This window comes from Xenopus tropicalis, chromosome 4, assembly GCF_000004195.4.
Source record: "Xenopus tropicalis strain Nigerian chromosome 4, UCB_Xtro_10.0, whole genome shotgun sequence".
NCBI classification, from domain to species: Eukaryota; Metazoa; Chordata; class Amphibia; order Anura; family Pipidae; genus Xenopus; species Xenopus tropicalis.
In genome coordinates, this window is record NC_030680.2 from 85,082,324 (window position 1) to 85,099,346 (window position 17,023).

The window sequence follows — 17,023 nt, forward strand, 5'->3', positions numbered from 1 at the left end:
TGCAATAAAAAAATGAAGGAAAACATTTATTTATCTCCAAAGAATGGACAAAGCACATAATTTATTCATGCTGTGAAATTGAACTGACACCAGTTTCTGCTATATGTCAGGAAATACTCCGTATGTGGTCACCGTACATTGTCTCAAGTAAATAGCACACTCCATTAAATGTTGGGAGTGTGTGGAGCACCATTAATTCAAGTGTACGTTTACATTTTCTAAAATTTACAGTTCTTTACAATACGAGTTAGAATGAGTTCTGGTACAATATACAGGTATGGGATCTATGATCTGGAGACTGTGGGACCTGTGGTTTTCAAGATAGGGGACCTTTCAGTAAAATATAGCCCTATGCCTTTAGGCAAACATTACAATAGTCTATTAGGATTTTTTCTTCATTTTTTGCTATCAGCATGGATTTATGCTGTAGAAGATACTGTCACACTCTTAAAAGAAATAGGGCTAAAATAAATAATTCCTTAGGAATCTATCCAGAAATTAAGCAATGTCCTTCTGGATAACAGATCCCATACCAGTATTAAAGTTTTATTGATAACACAACAGTTAATAATATATCATTATACGTACTGTGGTAAGGACTTGATACAAGTCATTGTGTAAAATATATCCTTTGTTATATGTATCAATATTCCTAAAAGCTTTCAGAAGCTCATTTTTTGTAGCAGGTTTCTCCTTTTTTAGGATGGCACAGAAATCATCAAAATTTAACTGTTTTGTCCTAGGAGTCCAATACTTGTTTAGTACTCTGTTGGATGGATTTCGACCAGTTTGCTGGAGCACTGTAAAATAAATACAATATTAAAAGTATTAACAAATGAAACACTTTGTAGTACAAGATTTAATTTTTATGCTGACAAAGTATGAGATGCGCATGAGATGTGGTTATTTGCGGACAGAAGCTTTCAGTATTATATAAGCGCTCTATGGGCTGTAGAAAAGGGTGTAAAATGTTTTGTGCAAAATAAAAAAAAATTGTACATTCGGGATTAAAATAGTTGGTTTATTTATAAGTTCCAGGGTTGCCCTTTTCCATGATAAGGTTTTAAGATTATAATTAAGTTGAGTAAAATCATTTGTATCACATGACTCACTGAAATTTGCACGTTATTAAAAAATAATGTACTCTCTGCTGAAATGTATATGGATATGGAGTCACCTCAGATTTCTATGACCTGTATAAAAGCGCATTGCCAGCAGCCTCATGCTATTATATGGTCATGGATAACATAAGAGGTACATTATTCCCTATATAATATATTTTATGACAGACTAACTCCGAAAAAATGCTGTAAGTTCACACAAGTCTGTACATTTGTAAAAAATAGTTACAGAGTGTATTTCAACTCAACTCTTGAATGTACCTTTATAAACATGCCCCATATCGTTGTAGATCTACATGTACTTGTTTATCTAGGCCAAATGCTGGCAACTGTAGTTTTGCAAGAGGTTCCATGACAAATATTTTAATTCCAGGAAATGGAACAGTTATAGTATACTGCTCAGTTATAAAAGTGCTAACTATTGGCCAAACCTGAATGGTTATTACTGGTTGGGTTAGCCAGACATGTTCAAGTAAGTTTTGGACAGTACAGTCTTTCCAGTACAGTACTTATCCATTCTACACAGCATGGTTAATGTTTCTATGAACTACATTTAGGGGTAGTATTTTGCATGTATATCCCCACAATGCTTGCCCTAAATCTTTAATTCTGTGCTTTGCAATTTGTCACAGGGCTCCTTTAAGGCCAAGGAGTATTAATTGACCCAGTTAACTATGGGAAATATTTAGAATTCTAAAAGCCTGTTCTCAATGACCTTGACACCAGGGCTCATGTAATAGTTGGTCAATTGCTTAAGTGGCTCATGGAAAGAGATGAAAGACATAACCCTCAGAAAGGAGAAAACATTTGTTCTCCCCAATACTATTTTTGAATCTGGATTATAAGAAATCTGCCATTAGCAAGAAGCAAAAAAAATCTTTTGCCATAATGTTGAAAGCCTTCATTAGGCTAAGCACATCTGCTGAATGTGACCGCCTGTTAAACCAGCCATGGCGTAATTAGGGTATCAGGAGTGAAAAATCCAACATGTCATCAGGATTTATTTCTCTATCAACATACCAGAACTCTTTAACAATATCAGTGCTGCAGACTGATCCTTGCAAGGCTAGCTGAATGAAAAGCAAGCTGCATAAATTCATTGCAAGCAGAGGCAGTATTAAGGTTGTATGATTATTCCTAAATATACTTTCTGAATTTTTTTTATGCTGTCATAATTAGTGCTGGGCTGTTTCCTTTTTATATAAAACAAGTGATCAACTACAACAATAAGTACTTTGAGTAGTAAATTGTGTTTTATTACTTGATTTTTTCACAATAAAGATAGCTACAGTTCCAATCAGTCAGCCAGCAGTTTGATTAGTTAGCTTTGTAAAACTGGGCCGTACATGTAGGGGAAAAATTGCACTGATGACACATCAGTCTGATCACTATGCAGCATTGCAGGCCTATGTACTTCTGGGGGAGGTAATACCCCATCAACATATGGACTGGAGTCATCAGTAAGTCCAGCTTTTCTTTTTGTGAATCACTACCCTTTCACTCCTAGGTTCCTTTAATGTGGCCTCCTTCTCTTCAGGTGACGTGAAGCTCCTTGACGAGGAGGTGGTTCATAAAAGTCATAAGGGGGGCTGAAACCAGTGTTTGAACAGTACTGCTGTGCATCGCAGCTGTACAATATGAATGTGTTACTAAGGTTGAATAATGCTTTACAGTACTTGTATACTGATGCTATATAAAATACCTAATCGCAGCTGATCTTTGTTTGTAATGTTGTCCAGACTGCTTTTAAAGACAGTAAGATAGGCAGCACGGCTAGCTAAGTAGAAGATTTCTTCCTCACTCTGCTGTGGTTTTTGATTCTCTTGCTGTTCGCTGGCTGCATATTTGTGACCTTGTAAAGATGAGTTACTTCCAGAGTTGTTTGCCATCCTACAAAAGACAAGAATATATATACATAAAGCATTAGCTTGACTGCAGCTTCTTCAACTGGCTTTTGTAGGGGTCCTTTCATCTCTCATAACATTTGTTTTAGCACTTAAAAGGTGAAGGTTTATAAGGACATAGGTACCTATACATTAGGCATACTTGTGCCTCCTGAACTACTATGTTAGTTTCCTTCATTGCACTTTCTAACATCAGCCAGCCATCTTTAAAAATATAACTGGGTTGCTTTGCTTGCGGTCGCCATTTTAAAAGCCCTTCCGTCACTTCCTCTTGCTGCGGCCTTCTATTGCGCATGCATGTTTTTTTTCCCCCACAGTTACCTTGGTGCGTCTTCAGCTCTATGCTGCTCCGCAGGATGTAAACTCTGACACGTGCAGAGCAGCCTAGAGATAGTTGTATCATTTCTGTGTATAGTAAATTGCTCTTTAAGAAGCCTGCAATAGGTAAAAGTGTTCCATGTAAAAATTGTTTACTTACAACTTCTGCCTGTAAATAATAAAACAATACTTAGATAAATTTCACATAACATACTGTAAAGCTGTCTAAAGATTCCTCAGATCTGCTTCTGTGTAACTCTGCTCCCTTTCAAGATCGAACGCAGCTCTGTTGTTAGGAGAGGGGCTGTGCAGGGCTCTGTTTAGTGTTGTCCTGGAAACAATAGGAGGGGCAATCCGACTGGACAGTGTGATTAGGTGGGCGGGGCTAGCAGGGCCAAGTTACTGTTAGAGAAGGAGAGGAAGCTGGGCTTGGTATTTGGTCGTAGGGCAGACCTTTGTCGATTCATATGATAATGAAGTACTACATAGCTGAGCTGGGGCAGTATGTTACTGAAAAGATCATGGCTGTTATTTTGAGGCAATGTTGTTTAGAGACTTTCCTTCTCCTTTAAAGGAACAGTAACACATTTTTTTCAGTTTTAATATATACATTCTTAATACTTTTACTGAGATATGTATCATTAAAAAATTGCAGTATAGTAAGTGGTTTTTGAATAATTTAACTTACAGCCAATTTACTGGGCAGAGCTTCAAAAGGCGATGTGGCGACTGCTTGGCTTCCGGTTTAATCCGGAAGTCAATTTGAGGCATTCTTTATTGTTTTCCGAGTCCTCCTCCTTTCTGATTAATGGATTTTTATGGCAATGTGCAGGGAGAGGGATGGGGATAGAGTGTTTGGACTGAGACTGCCTGCCTGTCTGAAAGGATCGCTGGATGAGCCTGCATAAGGAGAGGGAGGGTGAGGAGGGGGGGGGCTACCCGGAAGCTTGCTACGAGACTTGAGTGAGATCTGATACCTGAGCTCAAGTTAATGGTAGGGTAATTTTTCTAAAAAACCACTTATACTATTGACATTTCTCTATGATATTTCCTAATAAATTATTAATAATTATATTATTTAGAAAAGATATTTTGAATTATAAAAAATTGTGTTACAGTTCCTTTAATGCCACAACATAGAAATACCTCCTAGCTCTATGAAGCCCATTCAATGTTATTAAAGATGAAAAAAAGAAGAAATCCCATGCCAACACAGACAATAAGAGTTATGATGCGTTTATAAATTGTCTTCACTGGTGAGTTTGAAAACGAAACCTTTGCAAAAGGATTACATGGCTTTAAGGGCTTATACTCACCTGCAATTGTTCCTGTACTCCCCTGTGGTGGCATTCTCCTGTGTTCCACCACAGGGAGTGCAGGAAGAAACACACCCCAGTCGTCTATATAAGGCTGTACCAACACAGGTGCATGTAAGTGCCGAACGCAGGTGAAATATGTTACGTTCCACCTGTGTTCGCTGCTTAAAGAAAAGTATCATACACTAAGACAATCCTTTAAAATTGGTTCTAGCCATTAGCACGTACCCAATGTTGAGAAAATACTGGGAGCTAATAGACCATCTTTTGCTTGTAGGCACACAGTTAAACAGTCAGTGAGCCTGGGTGTCATCTCACAGGGATGCTGGCCACAACCTGTAGGGCCAGACCCCACAGCACAATCTTTTCATGCCCTAAACCATTGAAAGGATGATCTGTTTTGCACACATATATTAAATCTATACATCAGTCAGGTCTTCTATATTGCAACTCTAGCTGTAAGGCCTACTGTCTCTATCCTAACACTATCAAATATTTGCTTTTAATCAGGGTTTAAAAACCCAGAATAAGAGTATTTATGTTTTTAGCCCAAATTGGAAAAGACAGCAGTCAATCCCATTTAACCTATGTTTATCTAAATTGTTCTATGAGCCTCAGTACTCTGTACAAATGACTATATTCCAAATGACATGCTAATGTTGACATGCTAATGTAGCCCTCTATAGAACCCAATATAGAACTCAATACCCCATACATCTAATTTCTGGGTATTTCATTTTCTGAAACACAAATGTATTTGCTCTACCAATGCAGCCTTCAACAAAAATCTCTTTCAGCACCAATATGCATCTCTTAGTAGACTGTTACAATGAGTGACATCAAGAGGCCATTAAAAAGAGAAAAGAGTAAGAAACATTATTTATCAATATTTGAAGTGACAGTGACCTGTCTCGCCAGCAAACATTCTTACCCTAAAGTCTTGTTCACTCACAACTTCTATGAGTGACCAGATGCTGTGCAGTGAGAATTCCATGAGAGGATCCCCTCTGTGTTTAATCACTGCCAGAAAGTCTACAGAACTGTGTGAGAAATTCTAACATATTTTAATAGATCATTATGGTCATTTATCTGCTATCATCTACAATCTGTAAATTCAAGACAGAATAATTTTGCGGTAAGATATCTATGTATCTCTGCCACTGAAAAGGTTAGATATTCCAAGGATGACAGTTGGAGTGCTGCAGGAGGGGGGAGTCATTCATTTTCTTTGTGTTGTTGGTCTAACAGCCTCAAAAGTTATTGTAGTAAGCTGACCAAGAAATGTATTCTAGCATAATGAAATTAATATCTCAGTTCTGCTCCAAGACAGCACCACACTTACAGTCCCCTTCAGGACTCATTGGATTCTTGCTCATAGAGGTTTAAATCACAGGATCCTCCCTTAGCTCTAAAGGGTTTTTTACACTTGGGAGAGAAAGATAATAATTGCTTATCATGGATGAAGTACCCTATTTATAACTGACAGACTACACGGCTGACACTTTTGTATTACAGCAGCATTAAATGTATCCAAAGAGACATAATATGACAATAGTAATATGGCAATCTAGAAAACTCACAAAAATGCAGAAAATAAAAAAGGGATACTTTTTTTTTAATAACTACATTACTTTTTAACATACTGTGAATAAATACCTTGTGTTAAGCTGGCCATACTGCACATTTAATATTATACAAAACTTCTGCGCGAGTGTGGAGAATATTCAATGATGACCAATATCCATGTACAATTGATAATGTCTGGTCTGTATATCAGCCAAATAATACAGTGATTATACTTTTTTCTGGATTTTACACCATTGGTAAATTGGGGGTTCTCCTGTATCTGCCAATGCAATATGTCAACCAGTGTATCCTTTATCGGCAGATGAGGAATTGAAGAGGAGCTACTGTGATGAATCAGTCCACTGTCCCAACGGACAGATATTGTATGACTAGTCATATAAGTGGAAGGCCACAATCTATTGCTTTGTTTGTTTGTCTGAAAGGTCAAAAGATTAGAACTCCAAATAATGGAATTTTCTTTTTCTCTATAATAATAAAGCTATACCCTGTACTTGATGTCACGATGCTGCATGATTCTACATTTGGGCAATACAAAACTATTTTTTTCAGTTTTAATGTTTTTAGCATACTTAAGGTATAGCAACTCAAACTATATAAAAACTCTTTATCCCGAAAACCCCAGGTCCCAAGCATTGCAGTTAATACTGGGGTTCTTTAATGATGCTTATACAAAGTGCAAGGTTTATCATTGCTGGTTCAGTGACCTCAAAATGTGGCTTAGCATATGATTCATTAGGTGCATGTCTATTCTGTGCTTGTATGTGCAACAGGAACCCTGAAAATAATATCTCCTCAAGGTTGGCTTTAAAGGGGTTATTCACCTGCAATGTCCAAATATTTTTTAAACCACCAACAATGCTCTCAGGGTGCCAGCACAGAAGGAAACTGTTAGATGTGTGAATATTGTACAAAGGTTAACAACCCCTTTAATTCAAGCACTCTCTTACTTCTGAGTGTCCTGTAGTTTGCACCTTATTCAGCAAAGTGTACGCAACCAGCATTATACGTGCTAGGTACAAGAATAAAGGAGTGTGCTGTGCTATAAGTAATTTTGTAAAAATAATTTTAATAGATCCAATTAAGGTTTTGCATTGCACCTTGCCATAATAAAACAACCTTCCAGTCTTCTGCAGCTTTTAGTTGTTTTAGTTGTTTTCCTCTACTGCTTCATAGCAAGAATTTCTCAGCAGCTTATCAACAGCAAGCCCAAAGGAACCACTAAAAAGTATAAGTATCCATGGGAAGTCTTAACTTATGTTGATCCATGCACAAAACAGAACACTTAACCAGAAAACCAGAAAAATTCTGCACATGGGACCAAAAACTACAAGTTATACCAAAGAACAGACAGAACAAATAACCAGTTATACAGAGTTTATGCAAAAAATGAAAGAGCTTTAAAGTAATAAAAATATAATGCACTGTTGCCCTGCACTGGTAAAACTGGTGTGTTTGCTACACTACTATAATTTATATAATAAGCTGCTGTGTAGCCATGGGGGCAGCCATTCAAGCTGGAAAAAATAAGAAAAGGCACAGGTTACATAGCAGATAACAGATAAGTTCTGTAGAATACAATAGTGTTTTATCTGTTATCTGCTATGTGCCTGTGCCTTTTCTCCTTTGAATGGCTGCCTCCATGGCTACATAGCAGCTTATTTATATAAATTATAGTAGACTTTCTGAAGTAAACACACAACCTTTACCAGTGCAGGGCAGCAGCACATTATATTTTAGTTACTTTTATACACTTTCACTTTTTGGTGTTACTGTTCCTTTAAGGCCTTGCAAGTTTTGTGCCACACTTGTGTGCCGTAGCTATGAGACAATAGTCTGATGCATATGAATAAGTTCTTTTGGATACACTGTTATGTGTTACTCTCTGGTCATATGTTCTGTGGGCACAATATGGATTCATAGTTACATAGGGTTGAAAAAAGACCATGCAAAGAGTCCATGAAGTTCAAGTCTTCCAAGTAAACCCAGCAAACACAAATCTATACTGAACTATCTATACACTCACATACATAAACCATATATACCAACATCAATACTAATTGTAGATTTTAGTTTCACAATAGCCTTGGATACTATGCTTGTTCAAGAACTCATCCAGGTCCCTCTTAAAGGCATTAACAGAATCTGCCATCACAAAATCACTAGGAAGGGCATTCCACAACCTCACTGCCCTCAAAACCACCTATGCTGCTCCAAATGAAAGTTACGTAAGTGGCCTCTGGTGAGCTGATACTTTTTATGGGAAAAAGAACATCCCCAATCTGTCCCCTCTAATGTACTTGTACAGAGTAATCATGTCCCCTCGCAAGTGCCTTTTTTCCAGAGAAAATAGCCCCAACTATGACAGTCTAACCTCATTTAAAACGTCCATTCGCTTTACCAGATTAGTTGCACATCTCTTTAATCTCTCAAGCTCATTAATATCATTCTTAAAGACTGGAGCTCAAAACTGCACTGCATACTCAAAGTGAGGCCTTACCAGAGACCTATAAAGAGGCAAAACTATGTTGTCATCCCTTGACTCAATGCTCTTTCTTATGCACGACAGCACTTTATTTGCTTTAGTAGCCACTGAATGACATTGCCTAAAATTAATTAACTTGCTATCTACAAAAATCCCCAGATCCCCCAACACTCTATTTAGTGTATAAATCGCATTTATATTATTTCTACCAAAGTGCATAGCTTTGCACTTTTCAACGCTGAACCTCATATATTATGTTCTAGGCCAGTATTTCTATATGTTATCATTAACTTTCTGTGAGGTACTATATCAAATGCTTTAGCAAATTCATCCACTGCCATTCCAGCATTAGGTTTCCTGCTCACCTCCCCATAAAAGGCAGCTAAATTAGTCTGGCAAGATCTAAAAACCATGCTGGCACAAACATATAGAATTGTAATTTGCAATGTATTCATGTATCCTATTCTTTATTACCCCTTCCAAAAGCTTTCCTACCACTGTAGTCAGACTAACAGGACTATAGTTTTCAGGCTGAGAACAGGATCTCTTTTGAATAATGGTTTGGCAAACACAGCGATAAGCTCATTTAATACCCTGGGATGAATACGATCCAGTCCTGGACCTTTGTTTACCTTTACATGTTTAAGTGTCTTTTGAATTTCCTCCTGAGTGACCCATGCGTCAGCAGCTAAATTACTAGAACTAGGCATATTAAAAGGGAAACCTTCGTTAGCTGGCTCCTCAGATGTATATAGACAGATAAAAAATAAAAGTTCAAAGTTTCTACTTTATCCCAGTTCTCATCAACCAACTTACCCCCCCCCCCCCCCCCCCCCCCCCTTGATAATAAGGTTCCCACCCTTTCTTGCTTAATTTTTTTACCATTTATATATTTAAAAAAAAAAATTTGGATTCCTTTTGCAATACCCCTTTCCATCTCTATTTTAGCTTGTCTGATGCTTTTTTGCATGCTTTATTCCTCATACCTGATGAAATTTTCTGCTGTCACAGCTAACTTGAATGCTTTAAAGGCATGTTTTTTTCTTACCGTCCTCAACACTAACACTTTAATTTAACCATAAAGGTTTTGCTTTGCGATGCCTTTCCTTGCTTATAAGGGGAATATACTGACCTGTATACTTGCTAAGCAATGGTTTAAAGATATTCCATCTTCCTTCTGTGTTTAACCCTGTGAAAAGCCTTTCCCAGTTAACACATTGCAGAGATGCCCTTATAAGTTACTCCCTTATAGAGCTGTCTCTGCAGCTTATCCCAAAGCAGACCATGCTGTGATCACTGTCCCCTAAATGCTCACCCAAACAAATGTTAGAGATGAGCTCAGAATTATTAGATATTACCAGTTGAAAAAGAGAATCATTCCTAGGGGGTTATTGAATGCAACCTTGCGACAAAATTGACTCAGTGATGCACATTATTTGGATGGGACAATGGAATATTATAAGAACATAATATCTCCAGCCTTACTTACTGTTAATATATGTGCAGATTAATATAACACCGAGCTATAATAGTAAAATAGTCCAGCAGCGCCAGCAAAACGTGGATCCACTCCTCTACTTAAACTCAGTACAAATCCTTCAAAGGTGCGCTTATAGAAAAAAATCAATCCTCATTCCAGGGCACTAGTGTGTCCAAATTTGCATGCATATCATCCCTTCTCCACTGTTCATTTCTGTCTGCGGTAACTTTCACCTCAGTGCAGCAGTTCAGTTCTTCTTCCTGTCCTGGGGATTCCTGGTACCATGTGATCATCTACAGCCAATCACACTGTTCCTTCTCCTACCAAGATAATCACAACAGAGCAGGGAGGTGGGAGAGGGGAGCTGGATCCAGTTTTTAGCAAGCAAAGCAGTACTGATTCAATCTATATGTTTAAAACCAAATGTTTATTAACTACAGACTATAATGGTTTTATTCCCAATAATAGTTGCCACCATAAAAATGGCTAAATAATATTCCTTATGACCAATTTAATAGAGTAAGAACAAATTGCAGTCATCCTGAAGATTATTAGAAAGAATGTCAAACTCTAATAGGTCAGTTTAACTATAAGGGTTACCCTGAAGGAGTGATAAATAAAGCAAAAAATAAATGTGACAGTCTAGATAGACTTCAACTTTTAACAAAAAATAGGAAAATAGGGAACATGGAAAAGAAACAAAGTGTATTCCGTTTATTACTACCTTCAATGATTCTAAAGGGCGAATGGAAAAAATCATGAAAAAACATTGGCATATTATAAAAGAGGATAGGGGTTTGAGGGAATGTATAGGAGAATACCCACAGGTAATATACAGAAAACTGCCAATCCTGAAACAAATCCCAGGAGAGAGTCGGGGGCAGCCAACCCGACCTTTTCTCCAGGGTGATAATTTGAAAGGCTTTTATAGATGTTTAAACTGTAAAGCCTGTAAGATCTGTAAAGGATAGAAAAAGGGGGTATTAATGTATAAGTCAAATATAACCAATGAGGAAGTAAAAATCGGGGAAACAATAACATGTAATAGTAAAAATGTGATTTACCTACTAAAATGTCCCCGTAAATTACAATATCTTGGAAGAACTAGTAGGTGGTTAAAAACTAGAATAGGGGAGCATATTAGGAATATAAAAGCGGGTTTAGTAACCCATAGGGGCACATTTACTAATCCACGAACAGTCCGAAGGCGTCCGAATGCGTTTTTTTCGTAATGATCGGTATTTTACGATTTTTGCGTAAATTGTCGCGACTTTTTTGTAGCCATTCCGACTGTTTCGCAAAATGTCATGACTTTTTCGTAGCATTACAACTTGCGCGAATTGTCGCGACTTTTTTGTAGCCTTCGCGCCGAGTACGAAAGTTTCGGATTCATTCAAGCTTTGGTATCGTGACTTTTCTTGGGCCAGCTGCAGAGTGCAATTGAGTCCTATGGGAGGCTTCCAAAATCATGCTAAGTCTGAAAGTTTTGCCCGCAGTTTACGAGCGCTCAATATGAAAAAGTTCCGACAAGATACGAGCAAATCGTAATGGCTATGAAGAAGTCGCGATTTTTCGCGCAAGTCGTAATGGTTATGAAAAAGTTGCGACAATTTACGAAAAGTCGTAAAGGCGACGAAAAAATCGCAAAAATACGAAAAAGTCGCAAAATGTTCGTTTTCCAATCTGAATTTTTCCAATTCGGATTCGGATTTTGGTTAGTAAATCAGCCCCATAGTGTTTCTGCACACTTTAAAAAGATACTCAATTGGGATCCTTCCCTTCTGTCAAAAGAAACCCCAGTGGAGAGGAGGAAATAAGATACAAATTATATCCAGAGAGGAGACTTTTTGGATACATAAATTACAGACACCTAAGGGGTTAAACATAGATATAGATTTACAATGCTTCCTAAAAGATTGATGTATTATGCAACTCATGAAATCATATTTTAGAATACAGACGTTTTATAGCTTAAATTATGTATGTATTTAATGTGAATTATAGGTGTTGTTTTTTAAAATAAATATGATGTATAAATATGAAGTATAATGAATTTACATAATTAATTGATGACAACGTAAAAAGCTGACAGAAGAGCCGTCTGGTAACACCCCTGATGAAGTATGATGATATGAAATGCGTTGGGCCATTTTATGTAGTTAGTAAACATTTGGTTTTAAACATATAGATTGAATCAGTCCTGCTTTGCTTGCTAAAAAAATCCAGCTCCCCCCTCTCACCTCTGTTGTGAGAGCTGGTAGGAGAAGGAACAGTGTGATTGGCTGTAAGTGATCACATGGTACCAGTGAATCTCCAGGACAGGAAGAAGAACTGAACTGCTGCACGGAGGTAAAAGTTCCTGCAGACAGAACTGAACAGTGGAGAAGGGATGATATGCATGCAAATTTGGACACGCTAGTATCCTAGAACTAGGATTGATTTTTACTTATGGTCAAATTGAGAGCCAAAATCGTAATTCCTCACCAACCAGAAAGGTAAATGTCTGTGGCGCCAAGCGTTTGATATCTGGGACTCAGCTGTCACCATAGGAACAACATGCAGGACATGACATGCCCACAACCCTACTGTTAGGATTGTAGGGAGAGTTGCTGGTTGGCTGGCGAGGAATTAAGTTAACATGCATTGGCCACACAGCCAGTACCATTGCAAACCTTCAGCATTACCCGGGAGCTGAGCTGTGAGCTGTTACAATAGTTTCAAAACGTCAGCCTAGCAGCTATCCTGCTGACAATGAGTCAGACTTGTTACTTTGTTTTGGGTCTCAAGCAAGGGGATCCAGTAATAGTGTAACTTTTGCCTTAGGCTGATGCCACACGTGGCGTAGGGCTGATTTTTTCGGCAAGCGGAAAAACGCCGAAAATTCAGCCCTACGCCTGCTACTTGTGCCTGCCCCCGAATGAATGGAATACGCTCGGGTGCAGGCACATGTAGCCGATATACGCATGAAAATGCGAGAGAATGCAAAGTCTGCCCCTAAGCATATGGCATATATTTTCGGCAAGCCGAAAAACGCTTGCTAAAAATAGCGCCATACGCTCCTACCTGTGCCTGCACCCGAATGAATGAAATACGCTCAGGTGCAAGCACATGTAGTTGATATCTGCTTAAAATATGAAGTCTTGCATTTTTTGGCAGATATCAGCTACATGTGCCTGCACCCGAGTGTATTTCATTCGTTTGGAGCCAGACACAAAGCAAGCTAAATTTACAGTAGTGGGGCGTATCCTCGCCAAGCTTGCCAAGAATACACCCGTGTGGCATTAGCCTAAGAGAGACTGAAGCTGGATAACTGATCTACAGGCAGAGGGTGAAAAAACAGTGGTTAAAGGAGAAGGAAAGGCTAATAAAGAGTTAATCTCAAGCTGCAGGCATACCTTCAGTCCTCTCAATAGTGCCCTATTTGGTTACCAGCCAAACTTTAAACTTCTACTACTTATCCAGCTCTGGGTGTTAGTTGTTTGCCAATATACTAAAGGTGGCCATACACTGGGCAATAAAATCTGCCCTCTGCTATGTGTCTGACCCTCTGACGGGCCTGCTCATCCGATATCTTCCCAAAAATCAGGCAGGTTTAAAAAATCAGGGCAAGGAGCTCATCAGCTGATTAATGTGGGCCTTACCCCCACAGCCTGTATCCCGTCAATGGGAAGTAGGTGAGGAAGGATATGTGATTGTCACCCCAAATAGGATAATGTAGTCTGGACAGAGATATAGCACCTACAGGTATGGGAACCATTATGCAGAATGCTCAGGACCTGGGGTTTTCCGGATAAGGGGTCTTTCCATAATTCAGATCACCTACCTAAAGTCTGCTATAAACATTAGTTAAACAGTAATTAAATCCAATAGGGTTGTTTTACCTCCAATAAGTATTAAAGGAGAAAGAAAGGTAAAAACTAAGTAAGCTTTATCAAAAAGGTCTATGTAAATACAGCCATAAGCACTCACAGAAATGCTCTCTGTCAAAAGATTTGTTGTCTCTGTTTTTCTCTGCCAGAGACACTCAGCTCTCTGCTCTCTCCCCTCTCCTGCTCCCCCCTCTCTCAAGAATGCTAAGAACACACTCCCCCCTTAAAAATGTGGATCTGAGCCAATCAGCAGGAAGCTGACTCATAGTCGCACTGGTCTTGCTCTTGGTGCAGGAGTGAGGCATTATGGGAACTTTCTTTACACAGCTCAGGGTTTTTTCTTCCTGTTTGGCTTCTGATCATCTGAACAGGAGAAATATGGGGAGATTTAAGGGCACTATTGAGAGAACTATAGGTAGGGCAGCTTGAGATTAACTCTTTATTAGCCTTTCCTTCTCCTTTAATTATATCTTAGTTGGGATCAAGTACAAGGTACTGTTTTATTATTACAGAGAAAAAGGAAATCATTTTTAAAAATGTGAATTATTTGATTAAAATGGAGTCTATGGGGGATGGCCTTTTCTTAATTCGGAACTTTCTGGATAATGGTTTTCTGGATAAGGGGTCTGATACCTGTACTATAGTGTCCAATATGCCTGTCCATAGATCATCCTATCCTTCCAAGCTCCGCTAAATTGGCTTAATTGTGGGGGGTGGGTGGCGGGTAAGTCAGCTCCATTACTTTTTCTTTGATCTGCCTGTAAGATTGTATTAACAGGAAAAATAATTATGATGAAGGTTAAATCCATTTTAAACTCTTTAAGGGGCTAATCTACCTTTGGGAGTTGAAATGATACTGTACAACTTTACTTTTAATATCATGGTCTATATTAACTAATCAAACTTATACATACTAGGAGTCACAAAAAATGTAAGCTATATTAATTCATTTTATTTGGTTGTATGTAAGCTTTAAAAAGGATTAAAAATGTATGTTTAGTTTTTTTTTTATTAAAACCCTCTGCGCTCCTCTTTTTCCTCTAGGTGGCCAAGGTGCTTGCTTCCTTTGGCTTCCTTCATTTTTGTCTTTGAACTGACTGAAGGATCTCTCTGTGCCCACCTAGGACTGTGAACCTTACCATCATGAGTAAAAGGTAGGCCCTACACTGAAGGTAACAAGTGGAGAGGTTGCTGTTTCTTTGTCCTTCCCTGGTCATAAAATTAGTGCTTTCTGTTTCTAGAAACACTACTTTTATATGTCCATCCTGGATTATATGGAATGTTAGCTTTACTTTTATTCACATTTCTTTTCTTATGTTTCATTTCTAGAATTTCTTTGCTGCAAACTTTTCAGTTCAGAGTTTCAGTGTCTGGATCCTTTTCTTGAAAAGCCAGGCAATTAGTATGTTCAGTCATTTGAGCCCTTTACTTCTTTGTCAGTTTTAATCTTTCTCTTTTTTTCTCTCTAATTTTGATTACTACATTAAACATATTAAATTGGCTTTTTTTCCTCCTACTAAATGTTTCAATTAAAAAAAATATATATATATACAGATGAAGCGCAGGTTTTCCCAAAACTTAACTAGTTACCAGATAACACAGGCTGAGGCTATCCTGTTGTGTTATCTCGTGCCATCTCCCTGCTGTGTCAGGGGAAAAAAAGCCTTCTTAGGGCTCTGGCACACGGGGGAGATTAGTCGCCCGCGATTTAACTCCCTGTTCGCCTACCCCTGCCATCCCACCGGCGAACATGTAAGTCGCCGGCGGGATGGCAGGGGTAGGCAACTCGGGGAGATTAGTCGCCCGCGAACAGGGAGTTAATCGCGGGCGACTAATCTCCCCCGTGTGCCAGAGCCCTTAGGCTGTTATTCTGTTTTTAGACAGCAGGTGGTGCCTGGAAAGTAACGTTAACATGCACAGTAGGGGGTCCATTTTGACACCAGACTTCTCCAGCCTTATCTTTTTCTGGCATGTGGGAAGTGCTAAGAGTGATTAAGAGCTTCTATCCATGACAGCCCCCCTGGGCAACGTGCCCCTGATCTTCTAGACCCCAAGTAAGTGGCAAATACACACACAAACACACAATCACACATTTATTACACTAATACACACTTATACTCACACTTACACACACACACATGCATTTTTGGGAGGTTTTCAAACATTCATCACTTACAGCACTTAGAGAAAACTCACACTTGGTTGCATACTCACACACATGCACACAAAACACATTTTACACACATATACACACACACTTACACACTTATGTAATTTTGTAATTATTTTTTTTTTTCTAATCGCATCGTTTTTATTCTTGCCTGAAAAAAATGTTTTATTGCCATTGCGGATAGTGTATTCGCTAACCGCACTGCGCAATACCTTTTGTGTATTATTTTGGTGTTTCTACTACATTTTCTGTGATTTTGGTGGATTTTTGGGTATTTTACTGCATGTTTAGCCATTTTATAGCATTTTCAGTTATGCATAGTTGTTGTTCGCTTGACTTTGTCTGTAAAACTTATTTGCCCTAGCCAAAATACTCAAACTGTTATTCTGCCCGCAGATATTATTAGGCAAAAAAAAAAAAATGATTTTAGTGATTTTTTTTTATCTTTATCAATTTTATTGCTTTTTACATTGTTCTTTGTTACTTGTCTTTGCACATGGACATTTTGTCTGCTGTATTTCAATTTGGCATCCTCTGTACCCCACATAGTTTGGTAAATCTATTCATATTGGGCATCAAACTGTTCAGTAGACTAGTGGCGTTCATACTTAGAGTGTTTTATGTTGGTACGTTACTAAATGTGGGGTACATAATGGGGCAACATGCAAGCTTTGTGACGATTTTCAGAAATGTCACAAAAACAGTTCTGTTTAGCATAGCTTTGTAATTTGGTAGTTTGCAGTAGAAAGTTTTATTTACCCATTTTTGTTTTGTCA

At 38.3% G+C, this 17,023-nt stretch overlaps 2 protein-coding genes across 16 annotated transcripts in view; one reads left to right on the forward strand and one right to left on the reverse strand.

The window, feature by feature from the left end:
• Positions 1-10,526, reverse strand: part of efcab7 (EF-hand calcium binding domain 7) — a 40,164-nt gene extending 29,638 nt beyond the window's left edge. Inside the window, exons 1-4 of one of the 5 annotated variants that reach the window (XM_004913933.4) lie at positions 3,558-3,666; positions 3,347-3,460; positions 2,824-3,011; positions 589-800 (exon numbers count right to left, since the gene is read on the reverse strand). In XM_004913933.4, coding sequence (XP_004913990.2) covers positions 589-800; positions 2,824-3,010 — 399 coding nt within the window. In that variant the 5' untranslated portion in view covers position 3,011; positions 3,347-3,460; positions 3,558-3,666. Of the gene's footprint in view, positions 1-588; positions 801-2,823; positions 3,012-3,346; positions 3,461-3,557; positions 3,667-4,031; positions 4,171-10,217 lie in introns of those variants that run through there. The other 4 variants (XM_004913934.4, XM_002931594.5, XM_012961532.3 and 1 more) reach the window with 4 other exon arrangements.
• Positions 10,527-12,420: 1,894 nt separating this feature from the next.
• Positions 12,421-17,023, forward strand: part of itgb3bp (integrin subunit beta 3 binding protein) — a 58,205-nt gene continuing 53,602 nt past the window's right edge. For 3 of the 11 annotated variants that reach the window (XM_031900892.1, XM_031900890.1, XM_002931592.5), the window contains exons 1-2: positions 12,451-12,557; positions 15,122-15,231. In XM_031900892.1, coding sequence (XP_031756752.1) covers positions 15,221-15,231 — 11 coding nt within the window. In that variant the 5' untranslated portion in view covers positions 12,451-12,557; positions 15,122-15,220. Of the gene's footprint in view, positions 12,704-15,121; positions 15,232-17,023 lie in introns of all 11 variants that reach the window. The other 8 variants (XM_031900888.1, XM_018093565.2, XM_031900886.1 and 5 more) reach the window with 7 other exon arrangements.